Source organism: Xyrauchen texanus, chromosome 34, assembly GCF_025860055.1.
Source record: "Xyrauchen texanus isolate HMW12.3.18 chromosome 34, RBS_HiC_50CHRs, whole genome shotgun sequence".
Classification (NCBI taxonomy): Eukaryota; Metazoa; Chordata; class Actinopteri; order Cypriniformes; family Catostomidae; genus Xyrauchen; species Xyrauchen texanus.
In genome coordinates this window covers 8,919,730-8,945,775 of record NC_068309.1, presented here as the reverse complement: position 1 = coordinate 8,945,775, position 26,046 = coordinate 8,919,730, and the positions used below count along the sequence as shown (strand labels likewise).

General features: G+C 36.4%; 2 protein-coding genes across 2 annotated transcripts; both read right to left on the bottom strand.

Annotated features, from left to right (window-relative positions):
• Positions 1–12,807: 12,807 nt before the first annotated feature.
• On the bottom strand, positions 12,808–15,621 carry rx3 (retinal homeobox gene 3). The gene is made up of 3 exons (XM_052104167.1): positions 15,039–15,621; positions 14,596–14,819; positions 12,808–13,593 (listed from the first exon to the last, which is right to left on the bottom strand). Exons 1-3 carry the CDS (start codon positions 15,286–15,288, stop codon positions 13,162–13,164), a joined length of 906 nt encoding a protein of 301 aa, XP_051960127.1. The 5' UTR covers positions 15,289–15,621; the 3' UTR covers positions 12,808–13,161.
• Positions 15,622–17,560: 1,939 nt separating this feature from the next.
• LOC127627682 (complexin-4-like) lies at positions 17,561–24,522 on the bottom strand. Its single transcript, XM_052104169.1, has 3 exons — positions 23,942–24,522; positions 19,962–20,049; positions 17,561–18,497 (listed from the first exon to the last, which is right to left on the bottom strand). Exons 1-3 carry the CDS (start codon positions 24,103–24,105, stop codon positions 18,270–18,272), a joined length of 480 nt encoding a protein of 159 aa, XP_051960129.1. The 5' UTR covers positions 24,106–24,522; the 3' UTR covers positions 17,561–18,269.
• Positions 24,523–26,046: the final 1,524 nt, after the last annotated feature.

Here is a 26,046-nt window from a genome sequence, read left to right as displayed (position 1 = left end):
ACGAGGAAGTTAACCCAACATGACTCTACCCACCCTAGCAACCAAGCCAATTGATTGCTTCAGAAGCCTGGCTGGAGTCACTCAGCACGCCCTGGATTCGAAGTTGTGACTCCAGGTGTGGTAGTCAGCATCTTTAATTGCTGAGCTACCCAGGCCCCCCAACTATAAATAATTATTAAACAATAAATAGCATACAATAATACTCAAAGAAAATGATGACTCAGGAAAAAAATTAAATGTATTATAATTTTAACATCTTTTCTTGTATTAAATAATGAAAAGCCTGGCAATGATTGTTGTTGTTCAGTGTGGCCTACAAGAGGTTCTTGAATCATTTACAGGCAGTGAGTTGCTCACATCTGTGATGACTTTCGGAAAACTGGAATGAGAAAAACATGAATGCATGTAGCTATTGCACAATAAACCAACATAACCAAAATACACAGAATGAAAAGCCCCATTCAAATGATAATAATTAAAAAAAATATGACGACCACATTATCAGCAACTGTCCTGGCCTTGTGCAACCAGGAATCTCCACAATGACAGCTACTGGAAATACCTATTAAAAGAGCAAAGAACAGATGCTGACCAACCTGTGGGTTATTGTGAATGGGGCTGTCTCAATTAAAAGCTTGCATGAGAGGGCTCTTCTTCTCAGCAGGGCAGCAAAGGCAAATTTCAAAGGCAAGTAGGCCAGCCATGATTCAGCAGAGTCAAAAATGACACACATATTCAGTATGCATTTGAGAGGGACTCAAAGGAATACATTGTAGTGCTTTGAAAAACGTTGCTATGGATGCATGCAGCCCACATGACAACATAGTTCTAAAATGATCGAGAATACATGGCTTTCTCCCTGCCTGCCGACTACAGCAGCAAGACATGGAGAGGCTGCTGCTGCTGCCCACCCCACGAGATGCAAGTGCAGTCACGTGACGCACCGGTGTCCTATTGATTCCGCATATTGTCATAACGCAGCCAGATGCAACATTTTAACGTTCGAGTTTTAGAACGTTCTCTGACATCACGAACGAATTATCGCAAAGCGCGGATTGTTTATTCGCTTCCTTTTAACGGAAATAATAAGGATGTTGGTTTTGTTTGTTTTCATTTCGTTTTGGAGACATACTCTTAAGTCTCGTTTTTCGCTAAACACGTCCATGCGATGTATTTCAGCTCTTACGTTAATAAAATATTGTTGTAATGGCGGACCGATGGGACATGGCCACGTGAAGTTTGTGGATTGTTGGTTTTGTGCCACACTTACCCATGAATCACTGCGGTGATACCGAGTTTCGCTCCTTACAATCTTCAAAGTCGTATTACATCTCTAAATATACTCATGGTACCGTTTTAATAATGATATGAGGCTGTTGTCATACGTAAATGACTGTATGTTAGGATTATAGTGCATTATAATCGCAGGTTAGGACAATATTTACATCATGCGTTCATGCACTTGGTTTGTGGCTGAGTTCAGTCTCTATAGGATCAAACCTGATTGATTCCCAGAAGATTTAGCTGCATACATCAATGGTTTGCTGGTAGATAAGCAAGAGTCTTCAATAAACAACCCAAACACATTTAATTATGTCTGTGTAGAAAATATGGATACCACATTCGAGGACATATAATCGTGCAGAAATAAGCAAGCAGTGAGGGATTATGGTAGACATTACATATTGTTTATTTCAGGACATATACAAGGATAAATATTTGTGTAAAACACAAGCTGTGAGTGATATGGTGGGTATTATATTGTTTTTTTTTTGGTCAAATTATGACCTTAAATGTCAGCAGTAGCCTGTGGAAACTTGTGCGAATGGTACACCTGGCTAAACATTTTTTTTAGAGATACTTAACATGGGGGAGAAAAAAGGGCAGAGTTGTGTTGACATATTTTCATTTCTGACAAAGAGTTACTCATTTGCTTACTGGGCCTGAAGCATTGGATGCTATCATTAACCCAAGATGGCAAATATCTGTTTCATTACCATTGTTAAAAAAGTTAAAGTAGGGAACATTCTGCACTCTGCATTTGTTCTTCATATTTATAAATCATATCAAAGTGTTTCACAAAATCAGATTTCATACTGTCATTACTAAAATGAACTACTAATTTAAAGGCATTAACATGCAAAAAGTTTCAGCTTTTCAAAGCAGATAATTTACAAGGTATTCATTTATGTGCCTATAAAATATGATTTTAAAGCAACATTTTTTCTCACCTTAACAGACAGTCCTTTTACTATATAAATGAGTGCACAATAATACATGCTGAGTTATGGACTGTTTCCATTGTAGCCTATTAAAGTGTATGGAAAAGAAGACAATTACTACGATTATTTTATTGTTAGCATATCCCCGGACCTCTCGTTTCAAATTAATATCGTAAAGTGTAATTTTAATTGTGACTGAATGCAATCTATGCAGATACATGATGTAGTTCCTCGCCTGTCTTACTGAGAATAAATTAAATGACATAACATCTAATATTGCAATTACCTTTTTTTTATCTCTTCACATATTGGTATCAAATGATCATAGATCATTTTCAGTTGTCATTAGGCTTGTAGTGCAGTGAGATCCAGCAGATGGAAATGACTTCAATAAATCAGATGATTTGTAGAAGGAATAACAATCTTTAATTTGTAAAAATTAATAAATGAATATAAATGAAATAATGAATACTGAATGTTAAGTAGCTATATCTTAAGGATATATCCAAGGACTAAGTCCTGGTATAAACCTAATAATACAAAGTCTTGTCTTTGTCTAATGAACTAAGTAATAAATGGAAATAGTTAAAGTACAGAGAGTCAAGATGAGGCCTCAAAGTTGGAGATCAGGTGCGAAGAGCTTGAAGGTTTAGAAGTTTGTCTGATGACCAAAAATTTGTTACGGTCTATACCCTCTTGAGACTGCCAAGAAAGACTTCCTTTTTTGGTACAGTGAGTTCTGCATGAGTTGAAGTTATAACTCAAGGTGTCAGGTCATATTGTTATGACCTATTGAAGTGCGAAAACTGCGCTTAAGTGGAAGGAATATGTTGCAGAATAGCTTGTGCGATCATTCTTGCCAAGTGCTCGTAAATATCATGATCTTAGCAAAGTGCACACACAGGTGTCTTAGAGGCATCCTGTGTGTGCAGACTGGCGTCTGTGCGTCGCTTGGAACAATATCAACTATAAAATAAAACTAAGCTCACTCTGCAACCAGCTCTGAAACCTCATCAGGTCAAAAGGGCAACAGGTCCAAAATATATTTACTTGGTCTCACCCAATGTTCCAGTTTCTCACGGGAACATTGGACATGAAGTAATCTTCTAACACACATTTAACATATGAGGCTTGTGTCTGGTAACATGCATGTATAAACACAGGAATTAAGAATGGGCATTTAAGGAATAGCCTACATGGAGTATCAATACAATGATAATGCTATACAAGCTAATTAAATAAATGTGAAGTATATGATTATATTCTGATTATTGTTGAGTACATAAATGTGGACACATGAATATGCTTGTATAATATCAATAAGCAGGAATAAGCAAAAGTATAAAAATATAGGAAGGACTCTAGCCACTTCCATCAGCTTGTATTGTTTATCACAGTTTAAAGTGGCATATTGCAGATTTCATCCTTTGATAAGCGCATGTCAATACAGACCAAATAGCAAGTGCAGTGCAGTGCAGTGCAGTTGGTTAGCACACACTTGAACTGGGTTGGCTAGCTTCAACTGAAACCAAATAGTTCCATCTAGTGTTGAAAGTGAAGCATTGGCAAGAATCACATTCAGGTGTCATGTCCGCCACTTTCTGTTTGTAGGTTATTTGTGTTCTTTGAATTTTTTTTTATATTGTTCTTTGTCATTTATAGGGCATGTCTCAATATTATTAAAATAAATATAGGAAGAGAAATTTAGATAGAGTTGCAATTGATAAATCTGTTCACTGCGGTTAAAAAATATTTATTAAATTCCACTTAATAGTAATGCACCAAACAAGCTTTACAACAGTGTCTTCCATAGCTTTACATTTTTTAAAAAAAGAAAGAAAAAAAACCAATGCATTTTTCATCATTTGAAGCAACATTAGAGGCTACATTCACAAAAATAAACAATCCACATAAAATAATATTCCACCTGTTTTATAATATACAATTTCTGCCTTGACATTCACACCTAATTTCATTACGAATTTGCATAATAACCTTCAATCAGTGATGACATAAACAATATGTGAAAGCTTACCTGTCCTGCATTATACTGGACTGTTCACAATGCTGACAGTGCCTTAAGGTCTTAGTTGTATTCTAAAGGTTACCAGCCCTTTCAAAAAGGAAAGACTACTTTTCAGGCTCTGCGATGGTCACGCTATCTCAAAATATATTACATCCATAAGTATATCCCTAAAAATTATATCAATAGGATTTCTCATGTATTATCATTACAAAAATTCACAGAACACTCATGCAACACCACATCTGCATACATGTATTGTTCACTTGTTGATTTTTCCATCCAAGTAAAACTGCAATCATCACAGACCATCTGCTCTTTCTGATTTAAAAAACAATACAAGCAAATATGAGGTGGACAAGGACATTGTTTTCCTCCAATGGCACTGAATGCAGGGATAAAAGCAGTGTTTGCATTGATGAGACCATTCTTTTATTTCTTCTGTTTCATGGTTTATGTCATGTATTGGTGGTTTGTTTGGAGGGCTTTGCAGGAACCTCTGTTCAATCATTGTTGCTGGGTGACGAGTGTGAATTTAACAGCTAGTATCAGTGATGAGTGCCAAGTAGGGGCGCAGACAGGAGTTGAGGTGGCACAGAAATGTTCGGGCAGCATTTTTATATCTTCTGGGATTGTGTGGGACAGAGAGGTTTGGCGACCATGGTGTGCACACGGGTTAAGTTTGTACATTTGTACAGAGATGATTTCACCTCTAAAGAACTTAATTGTGCCAAAAAATGACCCCCCAAAAAAATGACTAAAACAGCAATTGCGAGTTGGGTGGCCAGTGGGGTAGCTCCGCCACTGCCAAGTAATTCAATCAGGATGAAATCATATCAACAGGTTTGATGTACAATTTGGTGTAAGTTTGCCCCCTAAAAATCCTTCACAACACATGTTTTGGGGATTTTTTCCCTTATGTTTTTTATGTCATTCAAATAGGCTACTAATGGTTTGCAGTTTGAAATTAAGTGTAAATTAAAAGAAATAAAAAATGGTAATATAATATTACTACTATGCATGGATTTTTAACTGGGTGTATGCTTTCCATTACAAGATGCTTGTTTTTCCTCTCTCTCTCTGTCTTTCTGTATTGCTTTCCCCTGTTTTTTTTCATCTTCTATTGAATAAAGCAACTGGGACTCTATTGCACCTATGAGTAACCATTAACAAGCTATTTTTACTCCCATCTAATGAAATACTGATGACACTTCACATTGAATCTGCCTTGGAGAGCATAATAACCCGTGGCTGAGATAATGACAGGTTAGCTCAACATGACATTCAAAAAATAAATAATATAATATATATATATATATATATATATATATATATATATATATATATATATATTTTTTATATTTTTTTTTTAATTTTATTTTTTATGTCAAGTAGCCTAACCCACCAAGATACCTCTGACGCAGAATCCCTGGGAGGGGGCATTAAACTTTCAGCGTATTATCCTATGTGAATCCTTCATCCAAACATTGGCACGACAATTTCTCTATAGTGCACGAAATTATCGCGTCATTATCGTCTCACTTACTAAATGTTCGTCGTCACGGGAGCATATAAATTAACCAATTATGCACATGCACCATTAGAAGGGCATATACTCATAACTGGGCGAGATATTGATAAGGAGAACGTGAAGGGAGTCTTATATGGGGATAATGCGCTTCGTATGGAGATACAGATTGGCTGTTTCATTTATTTTGGTTTTAGTAGTCTGTGATACGCACGCATCGGAAGGTGCGCAAGCAATTGGAAAAGTTAATCCACGCGGAAACCACTGGGCAGTTGGTAAGCGAAATGTATTTTGGTCATTGTGGGTTGCACTTTACATTGCAGTATTCGTGTTATTGTGTATTTACAATTAGCACTGAATTCACTTAATGTGCGTTAATTAATTTTGGGAAGGTGCTTGCAATTTCTTTTTTTAAATGAAATAATGAGTGAAATGCCACATTGCTTTTAAATTATGTGGGGACATTTTTTAAATGATCTTAAAGTGATTTGATGCAATAATACGTGATCGAGAAGACTGGGTGTTGAAAACATATAGATCACAAAGTGGCTATGAAAGCCAGCACATTATAAAGCTAAAACCTTCAAATATAAGGGTTCTGAACAGACACAGGATAACCTTTAGAAGTTCCTCCAAGACCTTTATATCTCTAGTTCATCTAAAAAACACACATGTAGCCTACTGATGCTTTGAAGGACCCAAAATCCAATACACTGATGATCTGAAGAACGTATCCTAATACAACATTCTTGATCTCTGAAGAAACCTGTTTGGAGCCATAAATGTTTCTTGATAAGAACATGATTCTTTGTTGAACGTCAGGTTCTGTAAAGAATCACTGAATAACATATTTAACACATTAATAAAAAAAACAATAGGCCTATATAAAAAAAATCAATAACACTATGGAAATCACACGAGAGGGTGCACTGAAATAATTTGATTAAATTTAGCCTTAGTGGTACTTTTAAATAGGGACAGTTACGTGTATTAGGTACATATCTAAAATGATTACAAGTCTCACAAATGTCACTTTAGCTTTGAGACTGAATAGGGAAAGTGGATCCACTGAGTGTAATGAGCAAAAAAAAGTTTGATTCTTAATTGGATGACTATAAGTGCCATACAGCTAGCAGAAGTTTAAGTTTTTGCTGATTGGGATTTAATTAGAGATATAATCAAACATAATATGCATATCATATTTGTGTTAATTGCATGCATTTATTGTGTAATCATCAGTTTCTTATGCTCCCTGTATAATGACCTAGGCCTATATCTGTTTTAGGGCACTTAATGGGCAAGAAAAGCACAGATGAGCGGCTTAAGCTGGACGATCTAGACAGCGGTGGCGAGGGCTCTATGGCGAACCCAGATCGAGACCTGCTGCTGGACAGATACACGGACCCTTTCCTGCAGGCGATTATGAGAGAGCAGACGGAAACGGAGAGCACGCGAGAGCGCCTCAGGCTTGACGCGTTGGAACGGCACCAGCGCGTGCTAGCGAACGAGCGTCAAATGGAGGAGGAGAGCGACAGAGTCAAAATGGTAAGAACGTGAGAAAGAAATTCTTAATACGATACTTAGGCTATCTGAATGCTTTTGCATTTTTTGCAAAAGATGCATGTAAAGCGTAAAGGTGGTTTTATAGTTTTTGCATGCAACATGAATGTAAAGTGTATACCACCTTAAGACTTACATGCATGTTGCCTGCAAAAACTATAAAACCACATTTACTCTAGACATGCATTTTTGCAAAAGATGGATGTAAAGGTGATTCTGGTTAAAGAAATAACATTTTTAAACAAATGTACAGATTTGTGTTGGGTATATGACAACACAAATCTGCTTTCTTAGGGCAAAAGGTAAATATTACAAAATTCACACATTTTAAGTAATGTCTTTTGGCATTTTCATAAGAATGATTTTTTCTTATTTCATTTAAAGTTCGAGAAATTATTGTCACGGTCTAGGCATGGATGATGACAACACAAGCTAAGGACATGCTTCTGTGGTTCCAAGTTCTGGAAAAGGACAACATTGCTTGACAACTGGCTCTGTCGGATACAAATCTCTTTACTCAACAATGTATGAATAAGCATGTTATATTTTTGTATGCAAAATCTCTCTATGAAATACATTACAAACATGTGTCAATATTCTGTATGTTTTTATGCCATTGTTTTATCTTCATAATTACTGACACTATAGTGTCCATTGCAGTCCAATTTCAATCAACTTCTATTGAATAAATGTTATCCTGTTTGACTGTCTGCAGTGGAGGTACAGAGGAGACATTTAAAATACTTTTCATTTTATTTAAAATAAAAACTACAATGTGGACATGTATCATTGTGTGTCATTTTAAATGTCTCGACAATATTGAGAAAAAGAAAAGTTATGATTTCTTATGTTTCTATAATCCATGCATTACATCTTAACAATTCATTTGCTGGGCTAGTACAGCTATGTGTCATGTGAGAGGATAAAAAGGCACCTTCTTTTCATAGAAAAAAAAAAAAAAAAAACGTTTAAAAGGCCTATTGGTTATAATTGTTTTCTTGAGGTTGACTGACCATAAACTGCCTATTAGTCAAGCAGTCAAGTTAAGTCAAGTCATTTTTATTGGTATAGCACTTTTCACAACACACATTGTTTCAAAAGAGCTTTACAGAAAATCGTGCATTAACATACAATTAAACTGTAATATCTATAACGTTTTGTGTAGTTTGATTAAATATGATTGTAAATTGTGTATAGAAATTAAATAATTAAATAATAATTGTATTTATAACCGCTGTGAGCAAGCTGAAGGCGACTGTGGCAAGGAACACTCTCTCTAAGTCGTCCTCAGAGGAGCCTTCCATCGTTGCCTCTAGGCATCCCGATTCTCCATGCATCCGGCCAGTTCGTTGGTGCTCTGGGCACCTGTATCCCTCTTGAGTATGTCCACGTATGTTAGCGTGGGACGTCCTCTTGACCGATGGCCATGTGTTGGTTCCCATAGCACCAGCTTGCTGGCTGGCAGCTTCAGCGATGCCTTGGCAATGTCCTGCAAGTCTCATTCTCCTCACAGCAATCTTGTTGCTCACTCTTGATGCTCCCTCATACAGGATTTTGTTGGTTACATGCACACTCTTACTGATATTAAACACTGCACGCAGCATCCTGGTGTAGCACCCGTCCAGGGACTTCTCTAGGGTTGGATTCAGGGTCCAGCATTCACTGCCATAGAGGAGAACAGACTCTACCGTCAGCGTAGAAGAAGCTGAGTTTGATTTGGCGGGAGAGGTTGGAGTTCCATACACTGTTCATGCCGTTCAGGGCCCTCCATGCAAGTGCCTTCCTCACTTTTAGGTCTTGCTCAGTTGAGTTGGCCCATGCGCCCAGGTACTTAAAGTCCTCAACTTCTTTCAGCACACTGCCTCCTACTGTTAAGAGAGGTTGATGTTCCGGTGGTACGTTGTAGGTCATGACCTCTGTTTTCTTTGCATTTACCCTAAGGCCTACCTTAGTGCACTCTAGCTCCACCCTGTGTAGTAGTTCCTGAGCTTGTTCCATGTTATTGGAGAGCAAACTAATGTCATCCGCAGAGTCAAGGTCTGTCAAGACTACCGCCGGGTGCCGACTTGACTTCCTTGGTGTCAGCGTAAAGCCAAGTTCCTGCTCTCGCCCACTGATTGCCTTCTTGAGCGCATAATCAAGGACTATGATAAGGAGGAAGGGGGCTAATGTATCCCCTTGCATAACTCCAGCCAGGATGTCAAACTCCATAAGATGTTGTTTAATGGAGAAAAATAACCTTGGGAGAAACCAGACTCACTGTGGGGGCCAGTTACCCTCTGGCTAAACAGCATGAAATGCCAATATTAGTTATTTGTGTGCAGTGCAAGTCATGGTTTAAAATATTAAAGTAAAGTAAGTGTTAAAGTCCAGTGTTTAAACAAGATTTTATATGAACTGTAAGATTAACAATTTATCTCTTTAAAATCCATCCTGGATTAACTGCAGAATTTCACATAGATTGTCCTTTGTTAGTTGGCTGATGTTGGCTTTGTTGGCAGTTAATTGATAGTCTATGTATTCCATTTCAAGAGAGTAGTCCATCGATAGACAAAGGTTAATTTGATCATATACCTTGGTTCTCGTCAGTACTCTGGCATTTTGCTGCATTTTGAGCAATTGTTCAAAGTTTATTTATTGATCTTGCTGGACATCCTCCCAGTAATGCATTACAATAATCTAGTCTTGAGGTCATGAACGCATTAAATAGTTTTTCGGCATCAGCAACAGAGAGCATGTGTCGTAACTTAGCAATATTTCTTAGGTGGAAAATGCTGTTCTACAAACATTGGTAATTTGATTTTCAAAGGACAGATTCGTATCAGACCTAAGTTCTTTGCTGTCGAAGACGACGTAACAGTACAGCCACCGAGAGTCAGATAATATTTTAGTGGCTTATTTTTAGAGGTTTTTGGTCCAATAATTAGTACCTCTGTTTTGTCAGAATTGAGTAAAGAGACATTTCTGGCCATCCAATCTTTGATTTCATTGATATAATCTGCTAATTTGGAGAATTGTGAAATTGTGTCAGGTTTAGAAGAAATATAAAGTTGGGTATTGTCGGTATAACAGTGGACAATTCCTCGTTTACACATACAAAGTGGTAGGTGTTGATAAATACTGAAACCATGTTAATGCAAGTCTACTAATGCCAATAATTCTCCAGCCTATTCAAGAGAATGTCGTGATCTATCATGTCAAAGGCAGCACTAAGATCTAAAAGCACTAGAAAGAAATGCAGCTGCATTCAGATGATAAGAGCAAGTCATTTGTAACTCTGATAATTGCAGTCTCTGTACTACGATAGGGCCTAAATCTTGACTGAAATTGTTCATAACATTTCTCTGCTGTTATTTATATATTTATTTTTTAATTATATTTATATTAAAGTTTTTTGTGCCATAAACGCTTTAAATACTTTAAAAACAACTTTAGTGACCTGTGGGCACCTACAGGATCCATATCTGTGTAGCATCCCTTTACAGAAACTCCTATCCGCAGTTTTCCCGACCAACCACTTGGGGGCGCCATGATGATTTTAATTGCTGCTAGACTGTTTTCTGGTTCCATAATAAGCAACGTAAAAAATAAAAATAAAAAACCGACCAAAAAGATCGCTCTTGATGAAGAACAACAGCAAATGTAAGTGTTACGCCGGTTTCACACTGCACGCGTTAGCAGAGCGGAGCAGTGCGTACGGTGAGCGGAAGCAGGACACGCGCGTTTTGCTTTCATACTGGCAGCGTTTGACGCGCGCGGCGTGTTTACAGACAAAGTAGGCTATGGGTAAGTTGGCATTGCTTTATTTCGTTTTCAAATACATTTATATTATATTATTATAATAATATTAATATAATATTAGATAACTTTTGGTTCATCTTTGTTTTTGTTGACCGTGTAGTGCGAGTTGTTGATAGAAGGAAGGCCATTGCGCTGTATTTGCTATTACGAAGACTACGGAAAAGACGCAGACTTTGGGTTCACTCCATGAACCGACGAAGGAGAGAATATGGTGCATATTACCATCTTGTCGCCGAACTCCGACTCGACCATGCCGGCTTTGACACCACGTGCTTTTGTTTATGATTGTCAGCATGATATCAGCATGGCATCCTTATGACAATATATATATATATATATATATATATATATATATATATATATATATATATATATATATATATATATATATATATTAGTTATGTGTATATACATTTATACATTAAATTAATCTAACTTAAACTAAACTGGCAGTATAAATTATTTAAACTTTTAAGTTTGTTTTTGGACATTTGTTTTCTTTTTAAATTTATGAAGGTCATTTGATTGACTGTTTAAAACACAATAGATATCATCAATGCGCTTTTGGTAACTGATGTGTATTTTTGCCATGATCAATGCATTGTCACTTTAATTCAGCATAAGCCGCGCGGCAAAAATAGACAGGACGCCGAAACGATAGCGGCACTGCTGCTCCTGCTCTGCTCCTGCTACGCGCTGCCGCGCCGCCTCTGCGTGCGATGTGAATGCTCTAATCTGTTAACATGGGCGCCGAAAAAAATACGCGCTGCTTACGCGCTGCTAACGCGTGCAGTGTGAAACCGGCGTGAAACCGGCGTTATATATTGACCACCCACACTTATCATATTGCTTCTGAAGATAAGGATTTAACCACTGTAGTTGTATGGATTACATTTATGCTGCCTTTGTATGCTTTTAATTGAATAAAATCTCAACTTTGTTTTCATTTTAGGGTGAACCTTTAATGTGCCCCTGACCACCACATGGAACATAATTCAGCAAGTTGTCAAAAGTTCTTCCCAAAGTTGTATACACTATTTGTATACAGCTATAGTCTCGCAAAAGTTATTCACAGATGGTAAAAGTGGTAGAGACTTGAAAAGTTGCTCTCTATGCTAATACAAAAGAAACAATGCATTTTTGAAAGCAAAAACTTTTCTTCGTGGTTAGATCATGCCAACTTTCTGGCTCAGTTCGGCCTAGGAACAGAACTGAGAAGACCAGAGGGTGTAATAAACAGGGGCAGAGCAAGGAGTTTTTCAAAAGGGTGGTCAGGCAGGGGCAAATGATCAGTCTGTGGTGGCACAGAAATGTTCGGGCAGCTTGAGTGGATACCGGGGACGGAGAGGTTTGGTGACCTTGGTGTGCGCACATGTTAAGTTTGTACAGTTGTACAGAGATGATTTCACATCTAAAGAACTAAATTGTGCCAAAAAATTATCAATCAATGTAAAAGAGCAACAAAAACTACTTTACAGGCAGTTTGCTTCTAATATTTTTTTTTATATATAAAATACAAAAGTATATAAAAAGAGTATTAAACAAAAAGTCATGGAACGTGGCCTGATGTATTGCACAATAGCCTAATAGTTTCTTAGCACTGAATGAGTTATTTTACCTAAGTAGAATTTTGAACAGGAGACAGGTGTTCAAATTAAATAAAAAGCTTGCATTATGACGTAAACTTGATTTCTTTGACTCATCTTTAATTGCTGTACACTTTTTGTGGTCACAATAAAGAGTCTGATGGTCTATTATAATTTACAGAGAAGATTATCGCTTCACTCTTTGAAATCAACTCATGATGAAAATAAAACTTGTACACAAATAACAATTCATTTCTTTTACAAAGATTGTCATCCACAAATAACAACTCAGGGAGAATTCTCAACCACAAATAGATCTCAGGAGCACTTCTCTTTGATTCTTGAATGACGGCCCCAGTGTCTCTTATACAGCAAGTTATAGGACAAGCACCATATTTTCCAAAGTCTCTGATTGTCTCAATCCTCTGCATCAGTCTTATTCTACCATGTCTTCCCTATAGACTGGATGTGTTCTTTAGCTTTCATTCTGAGTGATGCGATGCTTGTGTTTCGTGGGTCTGCGTCTTCCAGTGTAAATTTATCCATAAACCCAGAGCACTGATATGCGGCTGGAGGGGGGCACACAGCCTCAATATGGGGTAGAGAATGGTTGAACGTGGATGAGCTGAGGAATTGTGGAGGTGTGTAGTTGGCTGATACACCCTGTTGGGGGGTGATGAAGCCAGGTAGGGATTGTAGTGGTGAGGTGGAGGAAATAGATGTGGTGAGCCAGGGCTCCAACTGGAGACCACTACCCAGAGACAGTGGGCCGGATCTGGGGATGGAGAGCATTGAGGATTCCTGGAGCTTGATGGAGCTCACCTCCAGTTTATCTTGACGTCGCCACTTAGCACGGCGGTTTTGGAACCACACCTGGAATGTTAACAAGGGAGAATTTAATGCAAAAGCAACACACATATTTTAAAGATCCATTGTGAAAAATGATATAAAAAAGAAAAGAATAAAAGGACTCATTTAACATTTGTTAAAGATCCAATTCAAATAGCCTACATACTTGTCTAAAATAGAAAATGAAAAGAAAAAAGATAGTGCAAGAAATTGTATTTCCTTAATCTATTAAGAGTTATTTTGTGTTTTATGATTAATAATTGTATGACAATTTATGTCCTGAATTTGATTATGAATCTGATACCATGACTCTGGTAACACACAAAAAATTATTTATTTGCTTAATATTTAAATAGTTTTTAGCTTGTTGACTACAAAATGAAAATTCACTTTTAAAGTTTTTTTTTTTTTTTTTTTTCTAGAAACAAGTCAGGATTTCTAAGGTATTTAAGTCTAATATATAGTTTTGTGAAAATTGTGCTTGTTTTGGGTTTTAGTACAATGATCAATTATTTTGTTTTGGACAGTTTTTTATGTCTTTGTAATATTTAGCTTATTGTTATTATTATTATTATGATCAGTCTAAATGGGTGTTTATATATTAAAATATAAAGCTGCCTTAATATTTTTGGAAGGGGGCCCCTCTGCAAGGGGTTCATCGTATTTAGGGGTCCTTGGCATCAAAGAGTTTGAAAACCCCTGATCTAAGTTAAAGGTCCAGAAAGCTACTGATTTAGTTACTAAGAAACAATTCGATATTAAATGCACAATTGCACCAAAGCCTTCACGAAATTCAAAGAAAGCCATTACAGAAGCCTTCTTTAAATAATTAATTAAATATGTACTGCAACCACAGCAAAGTGAGTTAACTTACATGCTAGGATCCATTTTTTATGTGTAGGCTATATACAAAATGAAAGATTATAAACTTGCACTTCTTTCGTTTTTATTCTCAAAATAGCGTAGGCCTACATTGTGATCCTTTTAGCCCGCCATGTGTGTTTAATGCTGTTTGTCAGTGCTTACCTGAACCCGGACCTCTGGCAGGTTGACCTTGAGCGCGAGCTCCTCTCTACTATAGACGTCGGGATAATGCGACTTCTCAAACGCCCTCTCGAGCTCGTGCAGCTGAAAGGTGGTGAACGTGGTCCGGTTCCGCCGGTGCTTTTTCTTTGGATTTTCATCGTCCGATAATTTGCCATCTCCGTCTGGCAGATCTGGACTGACCACGGCACCAGATCTATAGACACCTATAAAAGAAATGCATAATAAATAAATAAATAAATAAATACAAGTGTTTTTTTTTTTGTTGTTATTATTATTATTATTATTATTACTATTTTATTATTATTAATATGATACTTTTGTAGAATTTTAAAAAGTAAACTTGTACTTGTAAAAAAAAAAAAAAAGAATATATATATATATATATAGGCTATATATAAACATTTAATTTTTTTTTTACTCACCTTCAAAGTTTTTGGAGTTATTACGGTCCTTTTTGGGGGACGAAAAAACGCCGGTAGTTGAGAGTTCAGAGTCTTTAACGGGTCTTCCTGGTCTGTAGGATAACGCCGGGTGGAACATATTTTCTCCTTTAAACCCCAAAATGGATTCGATGCTGTGGATTCTCGTCTGGGATGCGGGACTCCGGACTAAGCGAGAAGATGGTGAGAGACTCTCTTCCATGTCTTGAAACTGAGATCCGACAAGCCGCATCGAACTTTTTGTTTCAAAAAGATAAAAAAACCAAAAACGTAGTCAAGTATGAAAAGTCTCACTTTTCTTTAAAGAAAGTTTTCTTCTGATTTTCTATTGCCTCCAATGTTTCCTCTTATGCTAGAAAAATATTCTATTTCCAGTTCTGTCCCAGCAGAGTCAAGTGATGCAACATTCTCCAGTTGTTGTCCCGCACACAATGAGGATGCAATGGCCCCCAGGGGCCTTTTATGGATCCCCCTCGATCAGCACTCTTTTGTGTGAGTTACATCCCCATTCGACACGCCAAGAAACGTCAGATTGGCCAGAGAGAGAGAGAGAGAGAGAGAGAGAGAGAGAGAGAGAGAGAGAGAGCTACTGTCCCTGAGTATTAAACTCCTCCCAAAAATATTATTGTGCGTTCAGGGCTTTATAAACCGCCTTACATAAATCTTAAATCATCTTTTCCATCTCCAGATGTCTTGATCACAGTGGCACTATGTAGTCATAAAAGAAGCTGGGCTGGGATTACCTTCATCTTTAAAGCCGAGATCATAATTACAAAATCTCCGGACGCGCACAGAGTTTAAAATGGCAATCAAAAATTTCATTTACAAAAATAGGCTGTTAACTATAGTTCTGCCAACATTTGTAAAGTTATTGTTAGGCCTACTACAATAAAATTGTGATATTAGGTAGGCTACCAATAACAAAAAAATATGGTAAATAAATAAATATAATAAAAAATAAACTTTGTTCATTGTTTGAGACGATCAGATTTTTTAAATATAAAAGTTTATAACAGCAGTAACAACAACTCTATTAACGATAGTATTTTGGAGGAAACTTTTTTTACTCCTCTCTCCTAAAAAACACAAGCCTTGTAATTCCACAAATAAATAGTTTATTTGAAGCGTGCTGTAGGCTAAACGACACAATGTTGAAATTGATATTTTGTCAACCAAATGCAAACAAGCCCAAAATGCCCTTATAATGACACCAACGTAGGCTATAATCCCTTAAAATTAGTTTTGCTGGTGTAACCGATTCAGTGATATTAAATAATATTTTTTGACAGATAATTTAGATGTTGCCAAATGAAGTACGTTTTTAGGTTAACTTTTTAAAAAAATTCAGTGGAGCTCTGGATCTTTGAAATTAAACGCTAATAATTGTCCACCAAAAACTATTTTAGGTAAGAGTGGTTTGCGAGGATTTTGTAACATGAACAAAACATGATCTCACGCAGCAAGCGCAAGAATGGATACGTGTAATTAGCTCCGAAAAAAGATTGACAGCAGTCTGATAATCCGCAGGACACACGCTGGTTTGAGGGGATTATACACTTTCCCCCTCTATCCAAAACAGCTCAAATCCTTTCAACTGCTTGGCTTTTCCCTAATTACAATAGAGGATGTTGGTATTCTGAGATTTACTCAAAAACACACACACACACACACACACACACACACACACACACACACACACACACACACACACACACACACACACAAAATCATAGGCTAACAATCAAAACAAAGTTAAGAATCAGAAAAGTAGGAATAGGTCAATTTCATTATTTATACTATGACTTTCAATTAATATCATTGATGCTCAGGGTTGGGGAGTAACAAAATACATGTAACGGGATTACATATTCCTCTACAGTTACAATTTAAATTGTGTAATTAGAATACAGTAACATTCAAAAAGTATTTTGATTACTGAAGAGATTACTTAGTGTTTAAAATGCTATTTCTAGCCATTTTACATGCACATGTTACCAGACACGATCATATTTTTTATCAGGAAAATTCACATTAGACCATAATTATTTTTTTCTAGTAAGACCTTTGATATTAGAGCAAAAAACATATTTTTGTATCAATTTTTTTTAAACTATTTTCCTGTAAAAATATTTAAAAAAAAATCCTTAAAACAAGACCAATTTGATTGATCTTGTTTTAGAAACAACACTGCATAAGATATTTAGGGTTTTTCAGAGAATGTATTTTTAACATATGTATTTTGTCTTACTGTACTGGCAGAGTTTTATAGTCAAAACAAGTGAAAAAAATCTACCAGTGCTGAAGAAGTAATCCAAAGTATTTAGAATACATTACTGACCTCGAGAAATCTAACTTAATATGTTACAAATTACATTTTACAGCATGTATTCTGTAATCTGAAGTGGAATAGATTTCAAAAGTAACTCTCCCAACCCTGCTGATGCTATTGTGACATCATTGAGCAACATTTTTCTGTCATGTAAGATTTTATTTTTTAGAGGTGTTGTGCTATTGTGATGTTATAATTTATTCTGATAATTAATGGATGGATGAAGGGATAGACAGACAGATTTTCCTCCTCATCAAGCAACACAAATGTTGCAAAATAATCTAGATGTTATGTTGTCTGTTTTATTAATTAATTTTGCATGAGACATCAAACCTACACGACACATTCATGTCTACCCACACAAGTTAATAATATTACATAAAAAAATCCTAATGAGCAGTACAATATTGCATGTGTCAATTCTAGATTGTCTGCTGTTAAAAAATTAAAAACCTAATTCAAAGCATCACATTCATCTCATCCCAAGAAGGGCATTTAAACAGAGCTTTTCTGTCTCTATTTAAAAACAAATTCTATGTTTGATTGACATTAAAAAAAAGAGCTGTAGCTACTTGCTTGACCCCATATTAACAGTTAAATCTCTCAAATTTCAACAATGTAGAATCAGCCATTATCTCAGAGAGACTTTTGTGAATACTAGCCTACCATGAACTAAAATTAAACACAGTAAAATAAAACAAAATAAAATAATGCAATAAAATGTAAAAAATAAAAATAAACTTCAACACCTATTGTGATTATAGTACTGTGGAAAAAAAAAGAATGCAAAAAAGGTGAAAACTACAACATCCTTTATTCAAACAACAAACATATGGAATTATTTTCCCCCAAAATCATGGAAATATATTTCCAAATTTAAATCACTACATGACAGAGCACTTCTCCTCAGCCTTGGACTTCATCTCTGTGAGCGTGGCAGAGGCTTTCTCCTTTATCTGATCCATGTCCATGTTCTGTATGTTCTGAAACTGCCCCATGATGGAGTCTTTTTCTTCTTCCTCCGTAGCATCATCATCTACCATCTTCAGCAGTTCCTCGGGAACATCAACATCATCTCCTGCCATCTGAAGCATGTTATCATCCTGCTCACTCTAAGGGATACACACACACAGAGAGTCAAATGGGAATATATATAACAAGCCTTTCTACAGGAAGTGTAAAGAACCCAAAGCTACTGTATAAGGGAATCCATTTGAGAGAAACAACTGATTCAACCAAAAGTGAAAGCTACAGTTTAATTTAGACATTTGATTGTCTGAACACTCAATATGGTATGTTGAACTAATGCTGTTCATAATGTTGGTTTTTCACAATAATTGAATATTTAGGTAGGGTTCAGCTTCACAGATAATAATGCTATAAAATTCCTTAAAGTGAAATTACAAGTACAAACAAAATCAGTAGTCACGTAGATGTAATATGCAAAGAAATAAATAAATGTCTATAAATGCTGCTATTGATTTTTAGAGCTGCAGCAGAGGGGAAGATTTTCAGGGAAAAGCAACTTTATATTTGGCATGTTCCTCACAAAAAGACTTTTAAAATATATCTATTTTTTTATTGTATGTATATATACAATTGTATTGTATAATAATAATATTATATATATATATAATTTTTTTTTTTTTTTCCACATATAAGAATAATAGCAGTCATAAAAACTATGGAATAACGTAAATGGAATTATGAGAATTATGTTTTGACTAAACAAAATCCAAAATATTTTAGCATCTTCAAAGTAGTCACCCTTTGCCTAGAATTTGACTCTTGACATTTTCTCAACCAACTTCTTGAGGTGTCACCCTGGGATGCTTTTTAAACAGTATTGAAGAAGTTTCCATCTATGTTGGGCACTTATTGGCTGCTTTTCTTTATTATTTGGTCCAAGTCATCAATTTCAAAAACTTTTTTTTATTACATTTTAGTTTTTTAATTAAATAAATTAATATGGTGGCACAATTATATTTTTGTCCACAAAACTTTCAGCTTTCAGATCAAAAGATTGTTAAGATCATGAGAAACATTTCAGTCAAGTGTGTCAAAACTTTTGACTGGTAGTATATATATACATTTATATTGTTGTTACTTTACTGAGCTTTGTATAGAAAAGAGCTGTGTGAAGATTCTTCAAATTATACTATTGTTTTCCACAGAAAAAATAAAAAACAGGTTTGGAACAACATGTGTGTGTAAACAAGTAATAATCACGGAAGTCATTTTCAGTATAATCATTCAGTATATTTGTATTTATGCATATAAATATAAGACTGTGGCTCATTACATATATGTATTGATATGCACTAATGCAATATCTTATCAAGCATAATCAACTTTAAGTAAAATTACAAGTGCCAACAAAATCAGTAATGTCACGTAGGTTTAATATGAAAAAAAGAAAAGAACAGTAGTAATTTCATGTATTAATTGGATGGTGCTTGTTTGTAACATGTATATAAGATGCATATAAGAGTGTAATTAAGGCTTAATAAAGGATTTCTGTTTTCTCAAGTACATTTTGTATTTGGGAAGGGAGGGAGGAACAAAAACGCACTTACTTTTGGAAGTCGGTATTTATCTCGTAAACACACCCTCAGAGTGGCCCTCTCTGCTTTCTTGTGCAAGAAATCTGCATCTCTCTCCATCCTGTGGATCAGAAATGTGGAAATAACTGATTTTCTCATCAAGGAAAACATAATAATGTTCTTCCATTTAATTCTATGTCATACAAACACCCCATATCTTGTCATTTTAATATTAAAGTAACGTACCACCATATACATGTATAATTTGTCAGTGGAATAAAGCATGCATTGCACAAACAGTTTGTTTATAAATGTAAAGAGTGGCATTGTTCAGGCAGTGCTATGAATATTCTCAAAGCAAAGCCATGGTCATATTTATTTTACCAGTGACAACTGTTTAATAAAATCCTATGGATGTTTGATCTGAAGTGACACTAAGATGTAATCTCACAGAAGACATTTATGTTTACTGAATGAATCATCTGTTGAGCATTCAAACATACTCAAATTTCTATTTAAATGTGCCTAGTGATGCTAGTATCTCATCTTTTTAAACATGAGTACTATTAAATATTAGGATTAAGACCACAACAGTGACAACCCTATACTTCAGATCCCCCTTGTGTAAAACTCGAATACATATTGTTTGAAAATATTGTGTTATATATTTTCTAAAACATGAAAAAGCAAACAGAAACGTAACACTTTATATACTTTAAGATAAAGATATTATGCCCGATAAAGAACAATATTTAATGTCTATATAGTGGAATTACAAAATGAACACAATTCAATCAAAATGTAACTAATTTTGGCAAATTTTATTTAAAATAAATGTATTATTAGGGGCCAAGAACCAAAGTTGCTGTGGCACCTATTATATTTGTAAGTTTTCATATTTTTTATCCTTCTTCTTCTACAAAGGGAGTCTATGTGCAGCCCTGTGAACCATACATTGGAAAATCATGAAATATGTTACACTGACAGGGGTGGGTATGAATAGCCCCCAGACCAAATTTAGAGTCTCTAGGACAAACTTCAAAGAGCCACCACAAGTTCAAATATGTTGTTTTTTTTTTGCGCATATCTTTTGAACAGTTTCCAATTTCTCTCCTCATGATGGTTCTAATGGACCCATTACATTTGATCTCCGTCCATTACAGTGGTCACCATCTTGGAATGTGACATTTAAAGTTTTTTCTTTTCACGCCCTTTGAACTTAATCCGATTTGACAATAAATGGCTAAAAACGATCTCCAGACTGAGCCACTCAGAAATGACAACACAGAATGGAGATTTTCATTTAAAGTTACGCCAATGTGAAGTTAACAACGTTGACGCAAAAAAGGAAGTGAGGCTGTATCTCGGCAACGCTTTGTCCTATCAAAATAAAACTGGGTATGAATCATTAGGACCATGATCTGAAGGTACATTCAAAGTTCGGTGACAGGCTTATGGGTCAAGAAAAGTAAAATGGCTATTTTGCCCATAATTTTAGAACAGTAAGTCCAATGTGATTGCTGTGTTTAACTGTGCTGAGTCCTAATATGATATGTCCCGTTGGCGGCTGTCTAACATTTGGCAGTGTGACACAGTGGACAGTGCACAGAAATGTATATCGAAAAGGCACAGGTTCGATCCTGCCCTGCAGTGACTTGCAAAATGGTGTGGGTTTGATTTGCATGTCATATGTGTTTTTTCTGTCATGTTTAGCATTGTGCAATGGGTGCCATTTCAGTGCTTGGTCCCACAGTTGCTCCTTGCAGCTATATAAACTCAGCAAAAAAAGAAACGTCCTCTCACTTTCAACTGCTTTTATTTATAGCAAATTTAACGTGTGTAAATATTTGTATGAACATAAAAAGATTCAACAACAAAGACATAAACCGAACAAGTTTCACAGACATGTGACTAACAGAAATGGAATAATGTGTCCCAGAACAAAGTGGGAATCAAAATAGAGTAATCGTGAGTATCTGGTGTGGCTACCAGCTGCATTAAGCACTGCAGTGCATCTCCTCCTCATGGACTGCATCAGATTTGCCAGTTCTAGCTGTGAGATGTTACCCCACCCTTCCACCAAGGCACTTGCAAGTTCCTGGACATTTCTGGGGGGAATGGCCCTGGCCCTCACCCTCCGATCCAACAGGTCCCAGATGTGCTCAATGGGATTGAGATCCGGGCTCTTCACTGGTCATGGCAGAACACTGACTGTCCTGTCATGCAGGAAATCACACACAGAAAGAACAGTATGGCTGGTATTGCCTGCAATGACAACAAGCTCAGTCAGGTGATGCTGTGACCCTCCACCTCCAAATCGATCCCGCTCCAGAGTACAGGCAACGTTGTTGCCAGTGATGTCTGGTAAGAACCTGCCTTACAACAGGCCTACAAGCCCTCAGTCCAGCCTCTCTCCGCCTGTTGCGGACAGTCTGAGCACTGATGGAGGGAGTGTGTGTTCCTGGTGTAACTCGGCAGTTGTTGTTGCCATCTTGTCCCACAGGTGTGATATTCAGATGTACCGATCCTGTGCAGGTGTTGTTACACGTGGTGTGCCACTGCGAGGACGATCAGCTGTCCTTCCTGTCTCCCTGCAGTGCTATCTTAGGCATCTCAGTACAGATATTGCAATTTATTGCCCTGGCCACATCTGCAGTCCTCATGCCTCCATGCATCATGCCTAGGGACCCTGGGCATCTTTCTTTTGGTGATTGAAAAAGGGACGTTTCTTTTTTGCTGATTTTATATATATTTTTTACTTATGCTTATTACTTCAAACAATGTGAGCAGTTTTTAAACACGTTTTATTAAATTTTGTGTAACATCTAAAAATAACTGGTTTGATTCAAGTGAAAAATTTCATTTAATATCACTGAATCAATCTGAATACAGTTTACACGTACAAAACTAATTTTAAGGGAAGATAAAGCTCCTTAAGGTAGCAATTGCAGGTAACCAATTGTTTTACTGTATAAAATTGTTGGAAATTACAATCAATAAAATTTTTGTTTGCATGTGTCCTTATGAGGCCAAAAATATAACCGTAAGAATTGCAACCACAATGCTGTTTTCATGACTTTAACAAACAGCATCATTCCATGTAACCCATAATTTGGTTATGCAATCACTTTGCTTGTTTATAACTTGCACTGAATGATAAAAAACATAAATGTGAGTATATCACAGACTTTTTTTGGATAACGCAACAAGCTTTAATTAGTTACATTATTTGATTCAACAGCAAATTAACTGAATAATGAAGACCAACAAAAGTCTTCATTATAACAGAGTAAAATGGCCATTGGGTGTGGCCTAGTAAAAATAAATTTAAAAAATAAACATTTATTAAACACTTTAATTTCATACTTTAAATATATATAATGCTTACATTCTCTGATACCTTCATTACTCGCATACTATCATGATTACTACTAAAAATAGCCTTATCCAGGTCAACAGTACAGGATAGCCTGCACTAAGCCCTGCTCTTAGGACTGATTAGCAGCTAGCACGAATGATGTGCAGTCTCTGATACAAACATGGAGGCTGATTAAACATTCATCTTTAATCAGTCACATTATAATATTTTTCATCACCCATAGATATATGAGTTAGCGTCAATACAACCTTATTGTAAAATAAACCATAGAAAATGACAGAGGTCTTTAAAATTAGATCGTGGTGTGTGTGGTACTCCATGTTTAGCACTACCTTGGCATTGGACATAAATTAAGTTTTTAGTTGAATTACAACATATGACCTTCAAGTGAAAAACAGTAGATGAATCCAAAACCATAAAAACTGCTAACTTTTCAGTTGATGTTGGGATTAATATTGCATTAATCCCACCAAGAAACTAATAATTTGCATAAAGAGGAAAATTGCAATAACAATTATGCCCTATAAAGTCCATTGCCATTTCCCCATTTTCTTTTCAAGGTCAAAATGGTGAGCATGTAAGTACACAACTCACTGTACATCCTTGAGGAACAAGTGGGCCCAGTTTTACTTACTTCTCCTCTACCACCTGCTTCTGGTATTCCTCATATTCTTCTCTGGTCATGCCGGCAGCTGCTGCAGGGTCCTTGGGGGTCTCCTCCTCTGCTTTCTCCTCTCCTCCTCCAAGACCCATTCCTTTCAATGGGTTCCCAACCATACTTTTGATTAAGAAAGCCATTTTTACCCCACTGGAGTCTGTAACTGAACGTCAAGTTGAAATATGTTGCTTAAACTCCTTGGTTTCCAGTGCCAGAGGTCCTTTAATTTTTAGTGGTTAGGTCTATTTGGAGGTAGGCTAACCGACCTGCCTGTCTGTGCTATCAAGGACACACTATTGACTAGGAATGGTGGCCAAAAAAAAAAGAAAGAAAAAAAGCGTTTATGCTGCAGCCATAATCTGGATTAAGTTGTGGCCGTCTCCACTGAGAGGCAGATGGCTTTGTGCTTTCCCTTTCCCACAGAGAAAAAGTGAAAAGAACTCAGTGCATTGATCAATAACAAACTCTATCTTGAGAAGCAATATAAATGGGTCATCAATCGGAGAACTATGAATTTTGTGATTTGGAGAAAAGGTTGGCCTTTGCTGTTGACGTCATGTTCGTTGTATCTGCCCACTGACTGCTAATCACATTACTTAATGAGGGACTGACCAATACAATGAAGCCAGCAAGGACACAGATTTATACCCCTTTTAAGACCAAGGGAAGCACAGCCATGGGATTACAAGCCTGTTTATAACAGGAGCATTGTTGACATCAGAGAAGATTGATGACGAACTATTAATTTTTTTATGTACGATTACTTGCAGTCACTCAGGAGATGTTTAGTAATTCCTTATTGTAAAAATGAAAACATTTCATGCTCTACTTTGGGTTACTCAGACCACAACACTGGCAGAACCCTTTGGAGAACTTCTATGTACCTTTTAAAAAAATGGCAGTTCTCCAAGTTACTATCAAGCAGCTCTCAAAATGGAACCCTAAAGTTCCTGTAAGAATTCTAAAGACTGTCCACCGAGTGGTTCCTCCAGCAGCCGAACCCTGTCATTCACATTAAAAATGGAAAGAAAACGGAGGCACAATTTGGGGACCCTCTGGATATCCTCTGGATCAGTTCTCTGAGAAGATCTCAGAAATTCTCTAAAGTTCCAAGAACTGTAAACACTCTAAAGAAGGACAGTCAATGGTTACATCATGCTCTTGAAAGGCATGTTGAAGTTCTTTGAATACATAAATAGAATATTTGAGGCACATTTCAATCATTTCTGTAGGATCTCCAAAGAGTTCCGGCAATGTCAACAGAGGAACCACAAATGGTGACCAGAAACGTATAAAGTTTCTAAGATAATTGCCCTTTTTGAAAAGGTGAATATAGAGCAAAAAGTTATAGATTCGCAAGGCACCATTTGGGGTTTCTCATTTGCCAAACCTGAAGAACCTTCTGGAGATCCTCCATACACCCATTTAAATCTCTAAGGAACTTACCCTTACCTTATGGTACCTCAAGTATCTTTTGATATGTATATACTGAAGTTCCTCTAGTAAACAATTAGATTTTCAAGGCACCTTCAAAAGGGTGCATAGATGTTCTCTAAAGGGTTCCGTCAATGAGGAAATCTGATGAATTGGTGCCTCAAGTATTTTTTTTATAATCAGTACATTTACATGCACTCTTAATAGAGTTACAGCAGGTTTTTGTTTTGTCAAGCTACAGTCCTCATCTGTCTGTCCAAGTATACATGACACAATGGGTAATCTAATATTTTAAGTATGCACAACAAATACGCCATATTAATAACATCCAGTGTCACCTCTCTTTCGGAACAACTTTACAGCGAGGGCAATTTAAGTTTGATTCATGTTTATTCATGCAGGACAAAGTCGAGCTACATTCGCATTATCTAGGTCTGTTAGTCCGTCTTTGCAAAAATCGGACAAGTAGAACATCAGTCAGACTTAAGCGACTGACATTTTAAAAAGACAGAGACTGATTGTTTTAGTCCAAATGAAATATAACTTTAAAAGTGCATTTAAACATACATAGTTTTCAGTAGTTATTGACTAAGAAGATTCAAGCTTTACAAACAGAACTGGCTATTAAATATGAAATGCAGAAAAAT